Here is a 16877-nt window from a genome sequence, read left to right as displayed (position 1 = left end):
TCTTCACCAACTGCCCACAAGTTCAACAAGAAACCCAAAGCTCAAAGCTACTGTCCCATTACTAAGGATGGCAGGAGTCCCTCCATGCCACCAGCAGCTTTGAGGAGCATCCCTAAACCTACTTGGATTGAATGAAAGGTCACTGGTCTCCACTCAGCTGGGGCCAGTTAGAGGTAGGGTGGGACACATCATGGGAAATGGGCAGAAATAGCCTGGCTTTATAATCCATGCATTTGCTTCTACCTCTTAATACTTCTCTGCACAACCCCCATGGCCAAGCTGGGTTAGCAAACACACCAACCTCTAACCTCTTCTATATTTAGAAACATTGAGAAATGACTTAAAAATACTTCCAACCTTTGTGAGGCATTTTGGTATAGGACAGACTTAGGTAAAAGAAATCTTGGAATCCTGTCAACACATCAAGGAATCCTCATCAGCTGAGAGGCAGTGGGGGAATAACAACTCTTGGGCACTCTTACCAGGCACTGTGGGTGCTCTTCACATGCATCAGCTTAATTAGCAGAGTATCTATGTGATCTGTTAGCAGCTGTGAAAACACAAGGGCCAGTACTCAACAAGCTCCATCACTTTTTTTTTTTAAAGATTTTATTTATTTATTTGACAGAGACAGAGACAGCGAGAGCAGGAACACAAGCAGGGGGAGTGGGAGAGGGAGAAGCAGGCTTCCTGCTGAGCCGGGAGCCCGATGTGGGACTCGATCCCAGGACCCTGGGATCACAAGCTCCATCACTTTTTAATAAAATTTTCTCCTCCAAGTTTTGCTACTAAAATGTCCTAAGAAGACATATCCCAGGAGGGAAGATGCTCCATTTCAAATGTTAGCAACAATCAGCAGATGTTCCTTTTGGGAAAGGCATGGGCCCATGGATTCAAATCTTCCTGGAGGGTGTCAGTCCATGCCTCCCTCAGAGGGCATCTTGGTGACTGAAGGAGCTGAGTGCTTGCTGTTGTCCAAAAATCCACTAGGGGGTGCTAGACCAAGCCTTGGCCACAGGGCCCACGTGGATTACAGCGGCACTGGCCGCTGAAGAGTGTCTTTCAAACTGGGGTTACGATCTATTATTATCCCATTAATTTAATTTGGTGGACTGCACAGTCCATTAAAAAAAATTAAACAGAATAAAAATATCTGAGGGCACTGCATATAGTAAGGGTAATTGATGTTTTGGGAAACGTTTCAGTCACAGGTGGTGATGCAAAATGCATTTCTTAATATGGGTCAGTAAAAAAGAAATCGAAAATCACTCCCTCAGACAGCAGTAGATCAATTCCACAAAGAAATCCCTAGGCTTCAAGAAAAAGAAAACAGGTTTGTTCTTCCCTCTGGTTAAAGATGCAGCTATGCCGAATTCCCTGTGCTAGCAGCTAAAGACAACGCCTGTGATTGGCTCCGTGACTTGGGAAGAAAGTATAAGTCAAACGTTTTAGCAGTTGTGAGAAGACAGTAAGTGAAATTGTTCTTTTTTTCAATAAGGAAAACCTAGCCCCTGACTCCTGGGTGAGTTCTACCAATGTGACAGAAGTATGTGTCAGCAGCCTATCATCTAGGACAGGATGGGTTCCCATCAGTGCCTATTTTACGAAAGACCCACAGCTTGAAGGGGAAGGTACACGCCAGAATTGTGGGAGGGGTGGGACGATCTATCTCAGAATAATCTGCACTTGTTCCAGTGATGCCCTGAGAATTGTCCGCCCCACATGATGGCTTTTCTGAAGTACCTACTTGCCCTCACCATGATAGCCTTGTTATCACTCACTCCTTCTGTGTGGAAATAGTCCTATATCCCTGGTGGGCTTCCTGAGAGAGAGGCTGGGCCTTTTGCTTCTTGCCATTTGGGCACCTCCAGAACCCCTCCCTACTAGAGCACCTAGCTCAACGTCCTACATAAGAGGGCCTCACCAAATCTTCATTCATTGGTTGAGTATTCTTCAGAGGTAAGAAGACAACTGGTTTAACCAAGCCTGTGTTCTCCAAGACTTTTCCCAGTCACAGAAGTACAAGGAGGCTTGGCTTAGGAATCTCTAAACACAAACATCATCCAGATGCCAGTGTTCCTGTGTTTACACAACACAAAACCTGTGTGTACACACACATGTAAAACATTGTCCAATGCAAGTAACTGAGCTTATTTAGCTTCCTTTGGGCAGAGGCTTTACTTATAATCAAACAAGAAGTTTAATTAAGGAGTAAAAAGTAACAGATAAAATTGAGAAGGGACCAGTAACGTATGTCTAAAAGAAATACCATTTTCAAATATCCCAGAACATACACTCCACAAGACCTGGCCTTCTTGTTCTTTGCTATATCCCAGCAGCTAGTACATTGCCTGTGGTAGCAGGCATTCACCGGATGTTGGATGAATAAATAAATGAAAAGCAGAATACAAAGGAAGACACTAAGACTATAAAAAGATCAGCTCAATAGAACAGAATAGAAAAGATGAAAGGGGTAAAAATCATGTTTTAGGATAGAAAACTGAGGAAAAAGAGAGGCACGTGGCCCCAGTACCATGAAGCGTGATGGGAAAAAACAATGGAGAAGCAACATGGAGGCTCACAGCTAGTGGCTCTTCTTCAAGGTCACACTGTTATTCGCCTGTGTAATGGTTCTCCATCCTGGCTGCAGATTGGAATCACCTGGGAAGATTTTAAGACAAATACCTCTACCTGTGCTTCACCTACAGACATTCTGAATTAATTGGTCTCGGGTAGGACTTGGTCATTGGTCATTTTTAAAATTCACTGATGGATTCTGATGTGCAGCCAGGGCTGAGGGCTTCTGCTCAGTGGAGCCAGGGCTGCCTGGTGCCCAGCACTGAAGGATGGAGAGGACTCCGTCTCTGCTGCTGCAGACAATGCAGTGGTCCACAGGACACAGCCTAATGCCTCAAAAGTCTACTGAGAGCTGAAAAAGTTGGACTGACTGGGTGGCCTTTCCAGAGAGGAATCCCATAGGAATGTGGGAGGGGAGGAGCACTGGGACTTATCCTCAGAGGTCAGGGAGTAGATTGGGAAAAGGCCAGATTCTGGTGCCTGGAGACGCTCAGTCACCAAGCACCAGGATATGTGGGCCAAAGTTCTGGGTCAACCATATGACTCATTATCATCTACAGCCATTTCCTATTCCTCATGTGTTAGTTTCCTGATCTGTGAGTTTGACACATAAATTCCATTCACTGATGTGCAGTGTGAAGAACAGGGCCATGGAGGGTGGGGAAAGGGTAAGATGAGCTGTCTACCACAAGCATACGGGGTATTCCCCCTCTTGCACCAGCCATTACTGCAGAAATGGGGAGCTCCCCATTCACAGATGGGGAGCTCACAGCTTGAGCCCTGACATCCTCTAAGTCAACAGCTACACTTCCTATTGCCCACTCTCTCTCCTCTCCCTTCCACCATCTCCAGACTCAGGCCCCTAGTTGTTCCCAACCTTTATGTCTCCCAGCACATGGATGATAGTGATATGCACACAGAGTGAACAGACAGGGCAATTTGTGGCCTGAGATGATCAGCCGGGGGTCTGGGACAGCCCCCAAGCCCTGCCCCTGGTGGGTCCCTAGGGGGATCAATGTCTTTGCCCATCTGTACCCCTTAGTGCTTTTACCTCCAAGTGAAGACTTAAATAGCATTTGGTGAGCACCTACTAGGTGCCAGGCACCTTGCTAATCAAACTCATTAATGTTATCTTATTTAATACTAGCCACATTCCTGAGGGAGTTAAAAGTCTCAGCTAAGGTCATTCAACTAGTGGGTTGTAAAAAGGAGTTTCTGATCCAAGTCTTCTCCCTCTATATCTGTTAGTTTCTCCCTGCATGACTGAGAGATGCTGCTGGTGAAATGGCCTTAAGAGTCCCTTCCGGAGAGAAACCCAGGTAAGGCTCTTCATTCTGCATTGGTGGAGGGCAGCCTCTGACTCATGCACCCAGTTGGGCAGGGGACTCTGGCAGTGTGACTGTTCCCTCCTGGGAGATGAGTATGAGTGGACCACCCAACCTGACTTCCACCCAGCCGGGGCCCTCACTAACCTGCAGAGGAAATGTGGCTTCTCTTGGTGGAAACACCAGAGGCATTGTCCTCCTTGGTACCATCTCGAGAGGACCTGAGAACCAAACAGGGATGCTCTGCTCCATCCCAGCTGGTGAATCCCAGCTCTGCTGTGACCTCCTCTCCCCTCCTGGGGAGAATCCCACCCAGAGGCAGGAAAGCAATAGAGACAAGGTCAGAACTGGTCAAAGGGCACCTGGACCTTAATGGCCACCCAGTCACTCCCCTCCCACCCCCATTGCACAGGAGAGGAAACTGAGGCAAAGAAAGAGGCAGGGCCAGTCTGTGATGGGGGCTTGAGATAGGTTTTGGATTTCCTGATTCTTTTCCACTCATCATGTAGCACTGAATCACCCTGACCACTTATAGCAATGGAATTTTTAGTCCAGTTTACAGGTAAGAGACTAAAAACACAGAGAGGATTAGTAACTTGCCCAAGGTTGCTCAACTACCAGAGGTAGTTTGCCCTCTCTATCACAGCCCAGCAGTGGCCAAGTTCAAGCCAGAGGAACTCAGCACAGACCTCACCCTAGCAGATACCACATAAAGCCCAGGGTCTGCATCTCCATTCTGGGAAGGAGGGTTCCATGGAGATAGGCTGGCCGGCATGGCCAGTAGACACTGGCATATAGGAGCTCTTCCTTGGATCTTCTACAGCTGAGACCCCATGTGGCAGAGCTGGTGGAGTCCTCTGCCAACCAAGGGGATCCCAGGGAACTTCTGCTATGTGGCTAATCTTTCTCTTACTCAATTCCCTTTGCATCCTGTCCATGAGAGCGGTGATCTGTTCTTCAAATCCAAAGGGAATAACCAAAGTCTCCCAGACTTTCCTGGGAATCTCGCATGTTTTAGACCATGCTGGGAGGCTCCTGGCTCCTGCAGCCCCAACCACCATGCACTGACCCCACATGCCTTCCTGGCCTGTGTTCAGAGCAGAGTACCTGCTTGAGAAGACTTCTCCTGGATTAGGGGTCCAGAGAAGGAAGACAGCCTCTCTACCACCTGCCAGGGCAGCTTACCAGCTGGGGACATCCCTCCATCGACACTGCCACTCCAGAATGGGGCCCTCTGGGCCTTTGGCTGTGGGCAGGGGATTGCTATGGCATGGCGTCACCTGCTTGCTACCATGTTGGGCTTTCAGCCCCCACACCCACACTGCACATGGTGTTAATAACTTTGGTAATGATGATGATGCACAAGTATGCTTGCTTTGCCAGCTCCCTGGGCATGTCCACTGTTTACCTTTGATGGCACCACCTAGGGAGAGGACTATGGCAGGGGAGAGAGTGAGGCTGGACTTCCCTCCCAGGACCCTCATTCAGATGAACCGTCTGGGATGGGCTGGGTTGGGCTGGGCTGCGTTCCAGGTGGGATCTCTGCTGAGCTCCAGCTGTCAGGACAGCCAGGCTGGTTCAGTAGGTTCTGTTTCCCAACTCCTCCATCCTGAGGGAATACCTCTGTGCCTCTGCCTCCGAGCACCGCTGACTGAGGCTGGCCAGCCTATTGTTCCATTCTTCTCAGGTTCAGGAAGAGCCCTGTTCATAACTGGAAGGTTAGCACCCAAAAGAGAAAACATGAGGAAAAGGAATTTTCACATTCCATATGTCTTATAATCCACAGAAATGTTTAGAAACTTGCCCCAGATCACATAGAGAGCAGGTGGTGAAGCCAGATTTTTAATACTGGTTTTCCTGTTCCAAAGGTCAGTTCTTAACCTGAGGTACTTCTTCATTTTTATGTATTTCAGTTTGTTCCTCCAGCGACCCTGGGAGGTCCCCTTGGGTCATGTGTGACCAGGAACCTGTAGGGATGTGGTCCCTGATTGCAGGTTCTCCCATGGACAGCTGGAATCTTGGCGTGGTCTCTGTGGGAATCCCGGATGGCTCTTTCCACTTCCCATTCCCTTCCTTCTTTGCTTCTGGGAGCCACCTCGAGCCACGTTTCCAAGTGTTCCTCTCTGTTGACATTGAGATCCACGTTTCCTGAACCTGAATGAGGCTCCACACTCTTGAAATTTAACATCTCTTCCAGGGCCAATGCCGGGAGGCTGGCCACCCCAATCTTCCACCCATCCCATACCTGAGGTGATCTTTCAAAACACCTTCTGCTATCTGGTCTCCACCCTCCACTTCAGTGTGGCTTCTTCTCCCACTACTTTGCCAGAAATGCTCTACAGTCAACAATTTGTTCAATCCCATGGATAGCGAGGTCCTCAGATTTCCTCTTACTTGACATCTCAGCGACGTTTGCTGTCTGGCCTCTACCCCTATTCTCAGAAAACTGTCCTTGGTCTCTGTGTGTCTAGTGTCCTGGTTTCTTCTTTCCAGCTATGCCTTCTCAGCCTTCTTTACCAGTGTCTCCTCTGCTACTGGAGCTCCTCAGAACTCTGTCCTGTATCCTCCCCTCTCTGTCTCTCAAGGTGATCTCACACAAATACACCCCACAGCTTCATTTAAAATCTATGTGCCCACAGTTACTGAATTTCAATTTCCAGCCACCCCTCTTTTCTAATCTTCAAACCCTGCAAACTCACTCACTGACTCAACATCTCCACTTCGATGTTTCATATGCACCTCAAACTCGAGGAGTTGAAAACTGAATGTATGATCCTCCTGCACTCATCTGCACTCCTACAGAAAAGGGCAACAGTGGTCATAGATAGACCCCAGAACAATCCTTGAAAACTCTCTCTCTTCAGCCCCAACAGATCATCAATTGCTGAGTCCTGTCAATTCTATATCCTAAACCACCTGGTGAACCCATTCACCATTCTCTATCTTCACTGCCCCAACCTGGGCCCAGACCACCATCTCTGCTCCCCAGAATGGATGCAAGAGTTATTCCTAGGTCTACTCTTTTTTTCCCCCACAGCAGCCTGATGATCTTTTCAAATTGTGAGCCCAATTGTCACAGCCTTGCATAAATCCCTTCAATAGCATCCCATAGCCCTTTGGACAAATTCCAACCATCTTGGAATGTTTAGAAGGCCCTCTCCAGCCTTAAGCCCCACTCCCCCCTTCTTCTCTGACCCCAGACCCACTGGGCTCCTTTCACTTCCTAGAACATGGCATCCTTTTGCCACCTCAAAGCCTTAACACAGGCTGGTCCCTCAGCAGGGAACTCAAGCCATGCCAGTCTCCTCCCCATCTCATGGCCTCACTGACTCCCCTTTCAGGCTCAGTGTAAATATTTCTTCCCAAAAGGCTTTCTCAAGTCCAGTCAATGTAAGGCCCTATCTCATGCTCCCATAGCCTCCTGTGCTTCTCCTCCAATACTCTGAAAAAGCAATTACAAGTGTGCTAAGTCTATCCTGTCTGTCTGACCATGAGCTCCAAGGGAGGGCAAGGACTAAATGGTTTCCTGCTGTGTCCCCAGCCCTTAGCACAGGACCTGATATCAGCAGGTGCTCAACAATTGCTCCATGGATGAAAATGCCCAATCTTGCTCCAGTCACTCCTCTGGGGCCCCCAGTGGACAGAATCAAGTCCTACCTCACAGTAAACCACTCTTGCCCTCTCTGTAGCTCCATTATACCACTTACTTCATCTTGTCTGGTATCCAAAAACTGGCCAGTGGGAGCTATCTCTTTTGCTAGAGAGGGATGACTCATGCTTCATTTTCTTTATAACACCTGCATGGTCCCTAACATAGTGGCTTTGCACACAGTAGGAAATTGTCCCAAGAGAGCAACACATTGCTGTAAAGGAAGGGGGACCTGCTTGGCCTCTGCCTGGCCCAGATATCCTTCTATGCCCTCCAGAGTTAAGAAATCTCTTAAAATAGTCCTCCTAAAATCAAACAAAAAACAAAACAGGAAAACCTGAAAATTTCCCCAAGTCTTGTAAATTACAGATAGCAAACCAATCAAGGACTGCCAAACGTACTTGAAGGTCAGTTAGAGTCTCCCCTGTTTCCAAAAATCCGCCCCCCCCCACATTAGTAAAATGCTTGCTTGCCAATCAGAGACCGTCCATATTTTCTCCTTTTTTCTCTGTAAAACTTATTCTCCTATCAGACACCTTTGAACCCCTGCTGAAATGTAAGTGATTGCAGATGGTTCCCTTGTGGTTGCGAGTTTATAAATAAACAGCCTTGGCTAATTTTGTGCCTCTGCCTCCGATTGATTTGATTTTGGGCTGTAATCTTGGTGTTGCAGCTCAGATGCAGCCTGACCTGCTTGTTGCTGTGGACCTTGGCTCTTGTCCAGGTGTGGTGCCCACCAAGGCCTCTCCAGCCTCACTCTCCCCATGGAATACCGTCCACATCAGCAAGCAAGTCTGCACTGCACTTCAACTCCATCCACTCTCTTTATGTTGAGTTCCTTGGTTGTTTTGTTCACTTGTCAAATTCTGGGTATTTATATTTAATTAATGTTCCCTTTGAGGTTTGTGTCCTTGATGATTTGCTTCTGCCTGTCCCTTTGTTTTGTCCTGTGTCCTTAAGTGTTGCTTTTGTCATGAGGAGGAGAATCACATGGTGGCATACAAGCATCATTCCCTATAAACTGGCTTTTTAAGGGGCCTCATACACTGGAGAGTTGGCAGTTCTCCCCAGACAGCACCCTCTGAGGACAAACTTGGCTGTGGGTCACCAGTAAAACCAGATGAGACTGTCCTCTTATCCTGGCCATTTGTCCTGAGAGCTTGGCTTTGATTCAGAAAGGGCATTCTTGCTCTCTGATATATCCCACCTGCTGGGGACTCAGACTGTTGTCTGTGTTCAGAGGTGGCTGGCCATCAAGTTAGAGGTCCAAGACACAAGGTTGTATGAACATCTTCAGCTGACTGTCACTTTCAACTGATAATGACCAAGGGCTTTCTTAGTCTAACCTGTGTCCTTCTCTGGGAAAAACTGCTTCTTACAGGTGCCCCCATTACCACTATGACCCCTATACTTCGCTCAATGGCAGAACTCCACTAAGGATGATTTGGCCCTACAATGGACACTTTGAGGAACACTTAACTAGAACTGCTCTTTTGAGAGGTACTTTAGAACAAAAACAGAATGAAATTCCTCAGGCCCAATGAGCAGCATTTTGTGATTGGTACCCTGATGCTTCTAAACAGAATTCTAATTCTAGAATTCCAATTCCTGAAAGAATTCTTTTTTCAAGTCTAAAACGAGGAACTTGATGACCAAGTATAAAGCTTTCTGGTATAAAACCAGCTCCTTCATAACTATCCCCCACCCTCTAACACCCTGGATCTGACTTCAATCCCTCTAACCCCTCCACCTCTTCTTCCCCTTGCCTGGAGCCTTGCCTTTCCTTAACAAGCCCCCTGACACTCCAAAACATCAGTTTCCTTTAAAAATGCATCCTGATTGAGAATCACAAATGCCTTTAACCATAGAGTTTAAACCCTGGTCTCAGCAGGACTAAGAGCCATTGTCTGAGTTTTCCCCAAACCCTGATTAAGATAGACACCTCTTTACTGAAGAATTCAGAATCTCCCAGGGGCCTATAATCCAATCTCTGCCAACTAACTGGCATGTTAGTAGGAAGATCAAATGCTAAATTATCAATGAGAAAAGCTGAAGAGACCAATCCAGGGTCAGACTTAAGGGATCCCACCTGCATGCAAAACCAGTAGGCTTCCGGAGAGCCCAGAAAACAGGTCAGAGTTTACTAAAAGCGACTTCTGGGACTTCTCTGTAAAAACTGATTGGAATCAAGAGCATGAGAAGACAAGCCACAGACAGGGAGAAAATATTTACCAAAGACATGTCTGATAGAGGACCGTTACGCAAAATATACAAAGAACTCTTAAAACTCAGCAGGAAGAAAATGAACAACCTGATTTAAAAATGGGCAAAAGAACTGAGCAGATACCACACCAAAGAAACCAAATAGATGGCAAATAAGCATATGAAAAGATGCTCACCATCATGTTATTAGGGAAATGAAAATTAAAACAATAAGATATCACTATACACCTATTAGAATGGCCAAAATCCAGGACACTCACCACACTAAACACTGGCAAGGAGGTGAAGCAGCAGGAACTCTCATTCATTGCTGGTGGGAATGCAAAATGGTGCAGCCACTTTGTAAGACAGTTTCTTACAAAACTAAACATATTCTTACCATACGTACCTGTAATCACACTCCTTAGTATTTACATAAAAGAGGTGAACACTTATGTCCACACAAAAGCCTGAACATGGATGTTTATAGCAGCTTTATTCATAATTGCCCAAACTTGGAAGCAACCAAGATGTCCTTCAGTAGGTGGATGGAGAAATAAATTGAGGTCCATCCAGACAATGGAATATTATTCAGCATTAAAAATAAAGAAGCTATCAAGCCATGAAAAGACAGAGGAAGCTTAAATGGATATCACTAAGTGACAGAAGCCTATCTGAAAAGGCTATGCACTGTGTGATTCCAAATACATGACATTCTGGAAAAGGCAAAACTACGGAGACAGTAAAAACATCAGTGGTTGCCAGAGGGAGGGGGAGGGGAGGGATGAATAAGCAGAGCAAGAGGGTTTTTAGGGCAGTGCTACTATCTTATACGTCTGTCAAAACCCACAGAATGTAAACCAAGAGTGAATCCTAATGAAAACTGTGGACGCGGGGTGATCATGATGTGTCAATGCAGGTTCGTGGACTAGAACAGATGTGCCACTCTGGTGGGGGTGTTGATGGTGGGGGAGGCTGTGCATGGGGGAGCCGGGAAGGGGGTGGAAACTCTCTGTATTTTCTTCTCAATTTTGCTGTGAACCTAAAACTGCTCTAAAAAATAAAGTCTATTAAAAATAACATAAAAGTTACCGGATCTTGATTCAGTCTTGTAAGCAGAGAAAAGATGAATCAAAAGGAGATTTTAGAGACAAGAAATGACCTTCCAACAAGGTTCAGGAGTCTGTTTCAGAGCTGATGTAACAGCAGTCCTCTCATCTCGTTTTGTAAACAGGTTAAACCTGAAATCAGAGATCTGGTTTGCAAACAAAGAGCAGAATGGGGGAGAGCACCATTGTCTAAATTAAAACATCCAGCTGAATACTTTGAAAGGACTTCGGAACAGAAACAACAGAAAACATACCAAAAAAAAAAAAAAAAGGGCACGATTTTGCAGATAAAACAATTAGGTGGTCTTAATTCTAATTGACTCCCCTGTTGATCAAGGTGCCTGTAAATATTGTAAACAGCAGGGACACTGAAAAAAAAAAAAAACTGAGCTTATCTACACAGTCTTTTTAGGGGAAACCCCCTTCCTGGTATTAATTCAGTTGCCTAGAGGCAGGCATCCTCCCAGGTGACAGCTTCCTGCCCTAAATTCCTTGTAGTTTGGCTCAGACCTGGAACAGTTCTGGAGGCAGACTTGGAAACTGCAGCCTCTTGTTGGAAGCCCTTGGGCCAACTGTTGCAGAAATCATGGCTGAGACAGGAGCACTTGCTCTGGAGCTGGACCTCACAAGCCCCGCCAGTCCTCTGCCTGCTGTCTTCTGGGCTCAGTACATTGTCAGCAGGCGGCCAAACCCCTGGGCCTTCCTAGCTGCCCTGCATGGCCCTAGGGCACCAAACTGCTTTGCACCTGAGTTCTCAGGCTCCCTCTAGTTGGCTGAAGGTCAGGATGGAAATAGGGTGGTCAGAAAGGACATTAGATTTGAAAGAGAACAGAAAGGATGGACTTCTCAAAATATAGACCAGGAGTACTGGAGTCATCTGGGAGCTTGTTAGAAAGGTGGAATCTCAGGCTTGCCCAGACCATCTGAATCAGTGTTGTGTGCACATTGGAGTTGGAGAAGCCCTGGTCTGGAACACTGGTTCTCAATTTCCTGGGGTGCTTTAAAAAAAATGGCAGATGGAAGAGCCCGGTTCCTGACCGAAGGAATCAGGAACCGTAGGAGTGGCGTCCAGGCAGTGTTTGTGTTGTTAGGGTTTATCTTTTGTTTGTTTTATCGAGAGTTCCGCAGGTGATTCAGATGAGCAACCAGGGTTGAGAACCTACTGGCATTCTACACCTTTTGTTTTAGAGAAGGGGAAACAAACTTAGAGGAGGGAAGTGGGCTTGCCCTCGGAGAGCACATCTGTGGTCAAACCCAGGGCTCCTGACTGCTAAGGCACAGCCTTCCCCACCACCCTGACTTGTCTCTTCTCATCACCAAGTAAGCCCCTTTGAGACCTGCCAACTGAGATCCTGCCACATTCCCACCTCTTAAACAATGCCTCCCTTGTTAAAATACTGGAAATGTTTAAACTGTCCATCAGTATGGGAGTGGTTGAGTGAGCGGTGGTACATCCACGCTATAGAATACTATATAGTAATGGAAAGAATGGGGTGAACCACACATACCAACAAAGCTTTTCGGGGTATAACGCTGAGTGAAGAAACGAAGCCAAAAGCTATGCACAGTGAGAGATCTTTCTTCTAAAAAGAATAACAAAAGCCCAATAATAAAAATACTATATTTTTCCTACAGGAAACTACATGTGTATATGTACGTGAATGTGTCTATGTGTTAAATATAGAGAAAAAGGCCTATAAGAATATTTCAAAAGTCATACCAAGTTGTCACAGTGGTGCTACTTGAGGCTCGGTGGTCCAAGGGGTCTTTATCAGTACAGTTTTATTTACCTTTTTAACATGAATAATGTATTTCAGTATTATTTGTGTAACTAGAAGTTATTCTTAAAGGGGAAAGAGTAACAACTGGGACCTTCTAGAAGATATATTGACTTAGACATCCAAATTCTGCTACTTACACCATGAGTCAGCTGCCTTTGGGGAACTTCACTTTTCCCACCTCATCTATAAAATGGGACCATCTTCCCCCAGGGTTGGTGAAAGACGTTATGAAGGGACACGAGGCAGGAGCAGTAGGTTAGGTTGTACATCCTAGGTTAATGTCTTCTCCATGGCTTCCACCCGCGCCTTCTCCCTGCCCAACCTCTGCTTGCGCCTCCCATGCTTTGGACTCTCTGTACTCCTGCCTCAACTTTTTGACACATCCTTGCCTTTTATGATGTTCATGAAATAGGAGGGTACTGGGGACTCTTCCTTTTGTCTCAGCATTTGGGCAGAGCCCCCAGTAGCCAAGAAGCCAAACACGCCGCTTCCTAACCTGGAGTGCTGGACCACCTCTGCTGTTTGAGAAAGAGTCTGAAATCAACCACTCTTAGCCCAGGCCCCACCTCCAGGTCCTCCCGAAGAGACTGATGGTGCACATTGCCGGGCTTTCCCCAACGGGAGGTTATCTCTGGGTTGTGCATCACCCAACTTCCCAGCCCAGGGTAGGGGGTCTCAAAGAATTTGACAGGTGTCCCCTGGAATTTGAGGAGCAGGAGAAGTGGTATGCAACCCCTGAAGAGCCTCAGAGCGAGCGGGAGTGACTGAGAGAACAGAGGGCTGGCTTGGAAGGGTGTGAGCTTCCAAGGTATTGGAAAACCTCACCTCTCCCTGTGTCTCCTTTACTGTCAATGTGACTATCCCACACTTCCGAAACCAGTTGTGGGACGGGGCAATTGAATGACACCAGCTAGATGTCCTACGATCCAACTCAATTCCAACACTACCTACCCGGAGACGCATCGGACTCCTACAGGTTAAGGGCTCAGTCCTACAGGATCGCCTCCCCACACACAGACCTGCTTCAGATGCCAGAAAGTGCTGTCACCTGTGTTTCTGACCCCATCAACTATGGATTACAGGTTCCAACAACTCCCTCCCTGGGTTCAATTAATTTTCTAGAGTGGCTCACAGGACTCAGAGAAACATTTTCCTTACTAGATTACCAGTTTGTTATAAAAAGATAGAACTCAGGGACAGCCAGAGGGAAAAGATGTGAAGGGCAAGGTTTGGGGAAAGGAGCTTCTATGTCCTCTCTGGACGCACCACTTTCCCCAAATTTCCATGTGTTCACCAACCTGGAAGCTCTCCAAACCCCATCTTTTTGCTTTTTTCTGGAGGCTTCGTGATACAGGCATGATTGATGAAATCATTGGTCATTGGTGACTGAACTCAGTCTCCAGCCCCGCTCCTCTCCCAGCCGGTGGGACAGGGTGGGGAGGGCAGGGAGTGAGAGTGCCAACCATCTGATCACGTGGTGGGTTCCCCTGGCAACCAGCCCCCAGCCGGAGGTGACCTAGGGGCTTTCCAAACATCGCTCATTAACATAACAAAAGATAACCGTGTCTTGGGCGCCTGGGTGGCTCAGCTGGTTAAGCGACTGCCTTCGGGCAGAGCCACCTCTGCCAGCAGCATGTTCAAGGTAATTCAGAGGTCTGTGGGGCCAGCCAGCCTGAGTCTGCTCACCTTCAGAGTCTATGCATCACCTAAAAAGGACTCACCTCACAAAACTTCTGTGAAAGTTAATGAGCTTTCACTCTACTCCGTCCCTGAGGGTCAATCTAAATATGTGGAGGAGCCAAGGACCCCACTTGAAGAAAGCATTTCACATCTCCGACATTACTGCGAGCCATATACAAGTTGGTGTCAGGAAATGTACTCACAAACTAAGCCCAGGATGCAGAGCTTGGTTCAATGGGGGTTAGGCAGCTATGAATATCTCCAAAATGCACCTCCTGTTTTTTTTCCAAGACTTGGTGTTATTGGTTTTGCTGGCATTGTTGGACTTCTTTTGGCTAGAGGTTCAAAAATAAAGAAGCTGGTGTATCCACCTGGATTCATGGGACTTGCTGCCTCTCTTTATTATCCACAACAAGCCATCGTATTTGTCCAGGTCAGTGGGGAGAAATTATATGACTGGGGTTTACGAGGATACATAGTCATAGAAGATTTGTGGAAGGAGAACTTTCAAAAGCCAGGAAATGTGAAGAATTCACCTGGAAATAAATAGAATGCTCCATGCTCTGCCCATTTTAATCAGTTATAGGTAAACATTGGAAACTCCATGCAGTAAACCAGTATTTCTACAGAAAAATGGCAGAGAAGTCAGTACTGAATATAGTAAATTGGCTTTCTTCTTCAGGACAAACTATACTAGGCTTCTTTGTTATCTTGGGTGATGCCATACTGCAAGTGGACTAATCGGAAATCCTTTCACCTAGAGATAATGTCTAGCCTTAGAACTCCTCGTTCTCAAGTTGCTATTTATGTACATAATTAAAATTCCAAATTAAAAAAAAAAAAAAAAGCGACTGCCTTCGGCTCAGGTCATGATCCTGGAGTCCCGAGATCGAGTCCCACATCGGGCTCCCTGCTCGGCGGGGAGTCTGCTTCTCCCTCTGACCCTCCCCCCTCTCATGTGCTCTCGCTCTCTCTCTCATTCTCTCTGTCTCAAATAAATAAATAAAATCTTAAAAAAAAAAACAAAAAACGATAACCGTGTCTTGCTCACAGCACTTAGGAAATTCCAAGGGGTTTAGGAGCCCTGTGCCAGGAACGTAGCTGAACGCTAACTATATATGAATCACAGCATCACACGGGGCTTGGTGGAGCAAGGATGGATGTGGGGGGCAGATCCGACCCTGCAGAAGAGGACCGTGAAGGGATGAGGCCAGGACCGGGGGAGCCAGAGAGATCCTGGGCGGGGAAACCATAGAGAAAAGAGCCAAAGAGCCTCAGTGACATGAGAGGCTCCGAAGCGACCACAGACTCCCCCCCAAGGGAACCTGGCTCTGCAGTTGGGGCCGGACCTGCGGGCACTAATGCCACACACAGCTGCGAAACATCAGGACGACCCTTCCCTGCCCCCCCCCACCCCCAGGAACAGCCTCCCCTCTGCGAGAAAGGGGAAGGGGCTGGAGGGCAAAGCCCAAGAACTAGACTGTTCTTCTCTATGCCTGCAACTTCCCCTGCCTGACTTGCCGAGGGAGACGCTTTCAATAGCAACTCCGAACAGAGCTTGGCGATGTTGTGATGTTCCCCCGGCAAGGGATTCATCACCGGGCAATGACCAGAACAGCCGTGGAGGCTGCCTGAGTTTCCCGGCAGGAAGACCAGATCCAGAGAAGGGTTTGCAGGGGCTGGCTTGAGAGAATGAAGGTACTTTCCGCCGGGGCCGTGGGTCCACTCATTCAGCAAAGCCTTCTCCGGGGGGTTTCTCGGCTCACTTTCCTTAGCAGCCTGCGTTCTACCCACGCGAACGGAGCCTCCTCCCTCTGTCAAACCTGGGCCTTACCTTGGCCTCTCATGGTTTCGTGCTGCAGCCCAGCTTGCGTGATCTGAACATTTTCCCTGTCCCTTTGAAGATTTTAAACGCCAGTGTCACGAAAGCGCTTCACCAGCTCCCCAAACCTTCCAGGTACCAGACCCCGAGTGCTGTGGGCTGCCTAAAAGCCCGGCCAGCCTCTGGGCTAACAGCACCTGCTGACCTTTCCCTTCCCTGCCCGGGCCGCGCTGACTCACTCCTTGGGCCCCTCTCGGCCTCTTCTACCAGTAAGCCCCCACCTGCTGAGAGGCTCCCAGGCTCCCCGTAATTGTCCTAGTAGGCAGGTGTCTTGAAAGAAGGTGCGACTGAGTCTCCACCGTGTGGCAATGATTTGGAGAGAACATAAGGGCCACCCACCTTGGGATAGAGGCTCAAAGTAGACTTCCTCTCTTCCTTTCTCATCTTGCTAGGAAATCAGTCTTTCCTCAATTCAAGGTCAAGTCCCTAGACCACATCTTTTTTTCCCTGTAACCATCAGCTCCCTGGAGCCTTGTGCTCCAGGTCCTCTCGCTCTCCCTCCATTGCCCCGGATGCTGGGCCCAGGTGCTCACACTTTGCCCATCACAGGAACCACGCGCATCTGCCCTGCATAGCTTGCTGACCGGAACCCAGGAGCGTCGTCCCTGAGAAAGGCCTGGGGGTCAGTGCATATTTCCTGAGCTACTTGTCCATGCCAGGTGAGGCCCCTGA

General features: G+C 47.6%; 1 protein-coding gene across 1 annotated transcript; it reads left to right on the top strand.

Moving 5' to 3' along the window:
- The first annotated feature begins 14238 nt into the window (after window positions 1-14238).
- Window positions 14239-15170, top strand: LOC118007414 (MICOS complex subunit MIC26-like). The gene has a single exon (XM_035000462.1). The coding sequence runs from the start codon at window positions 14277-14279 to the stop codon at window positions 14871-14873; it is 597 nt and encodes a 198-aa protein (XP_034856353.1). The 5' UTR covers window positions 14239-14276; the 3' UTR covers window positions 14874-15170.
- The last annotated feature ends 1707 nt before the right edge of the window (window positions 15171-16877 follow it).

Source organism: Mirounga leonina, unplaced genomic scaffold (assembly GCF_011800145.1).
Source record: "Mirounga leonina isolate KUSES-001 unplaced genomic scaffold, KU_Mleo_1.0 Mir_125, whole genome shotgun sequence".
NCBI lineage: Eukaryota > Metazoa > Chordata > Mammalia > Carnivora > Phocidae > Mirounga > Mirounga leonina.
This window is presented reverse-complemented; position numbering and strand designations above follow the sequence as displayed.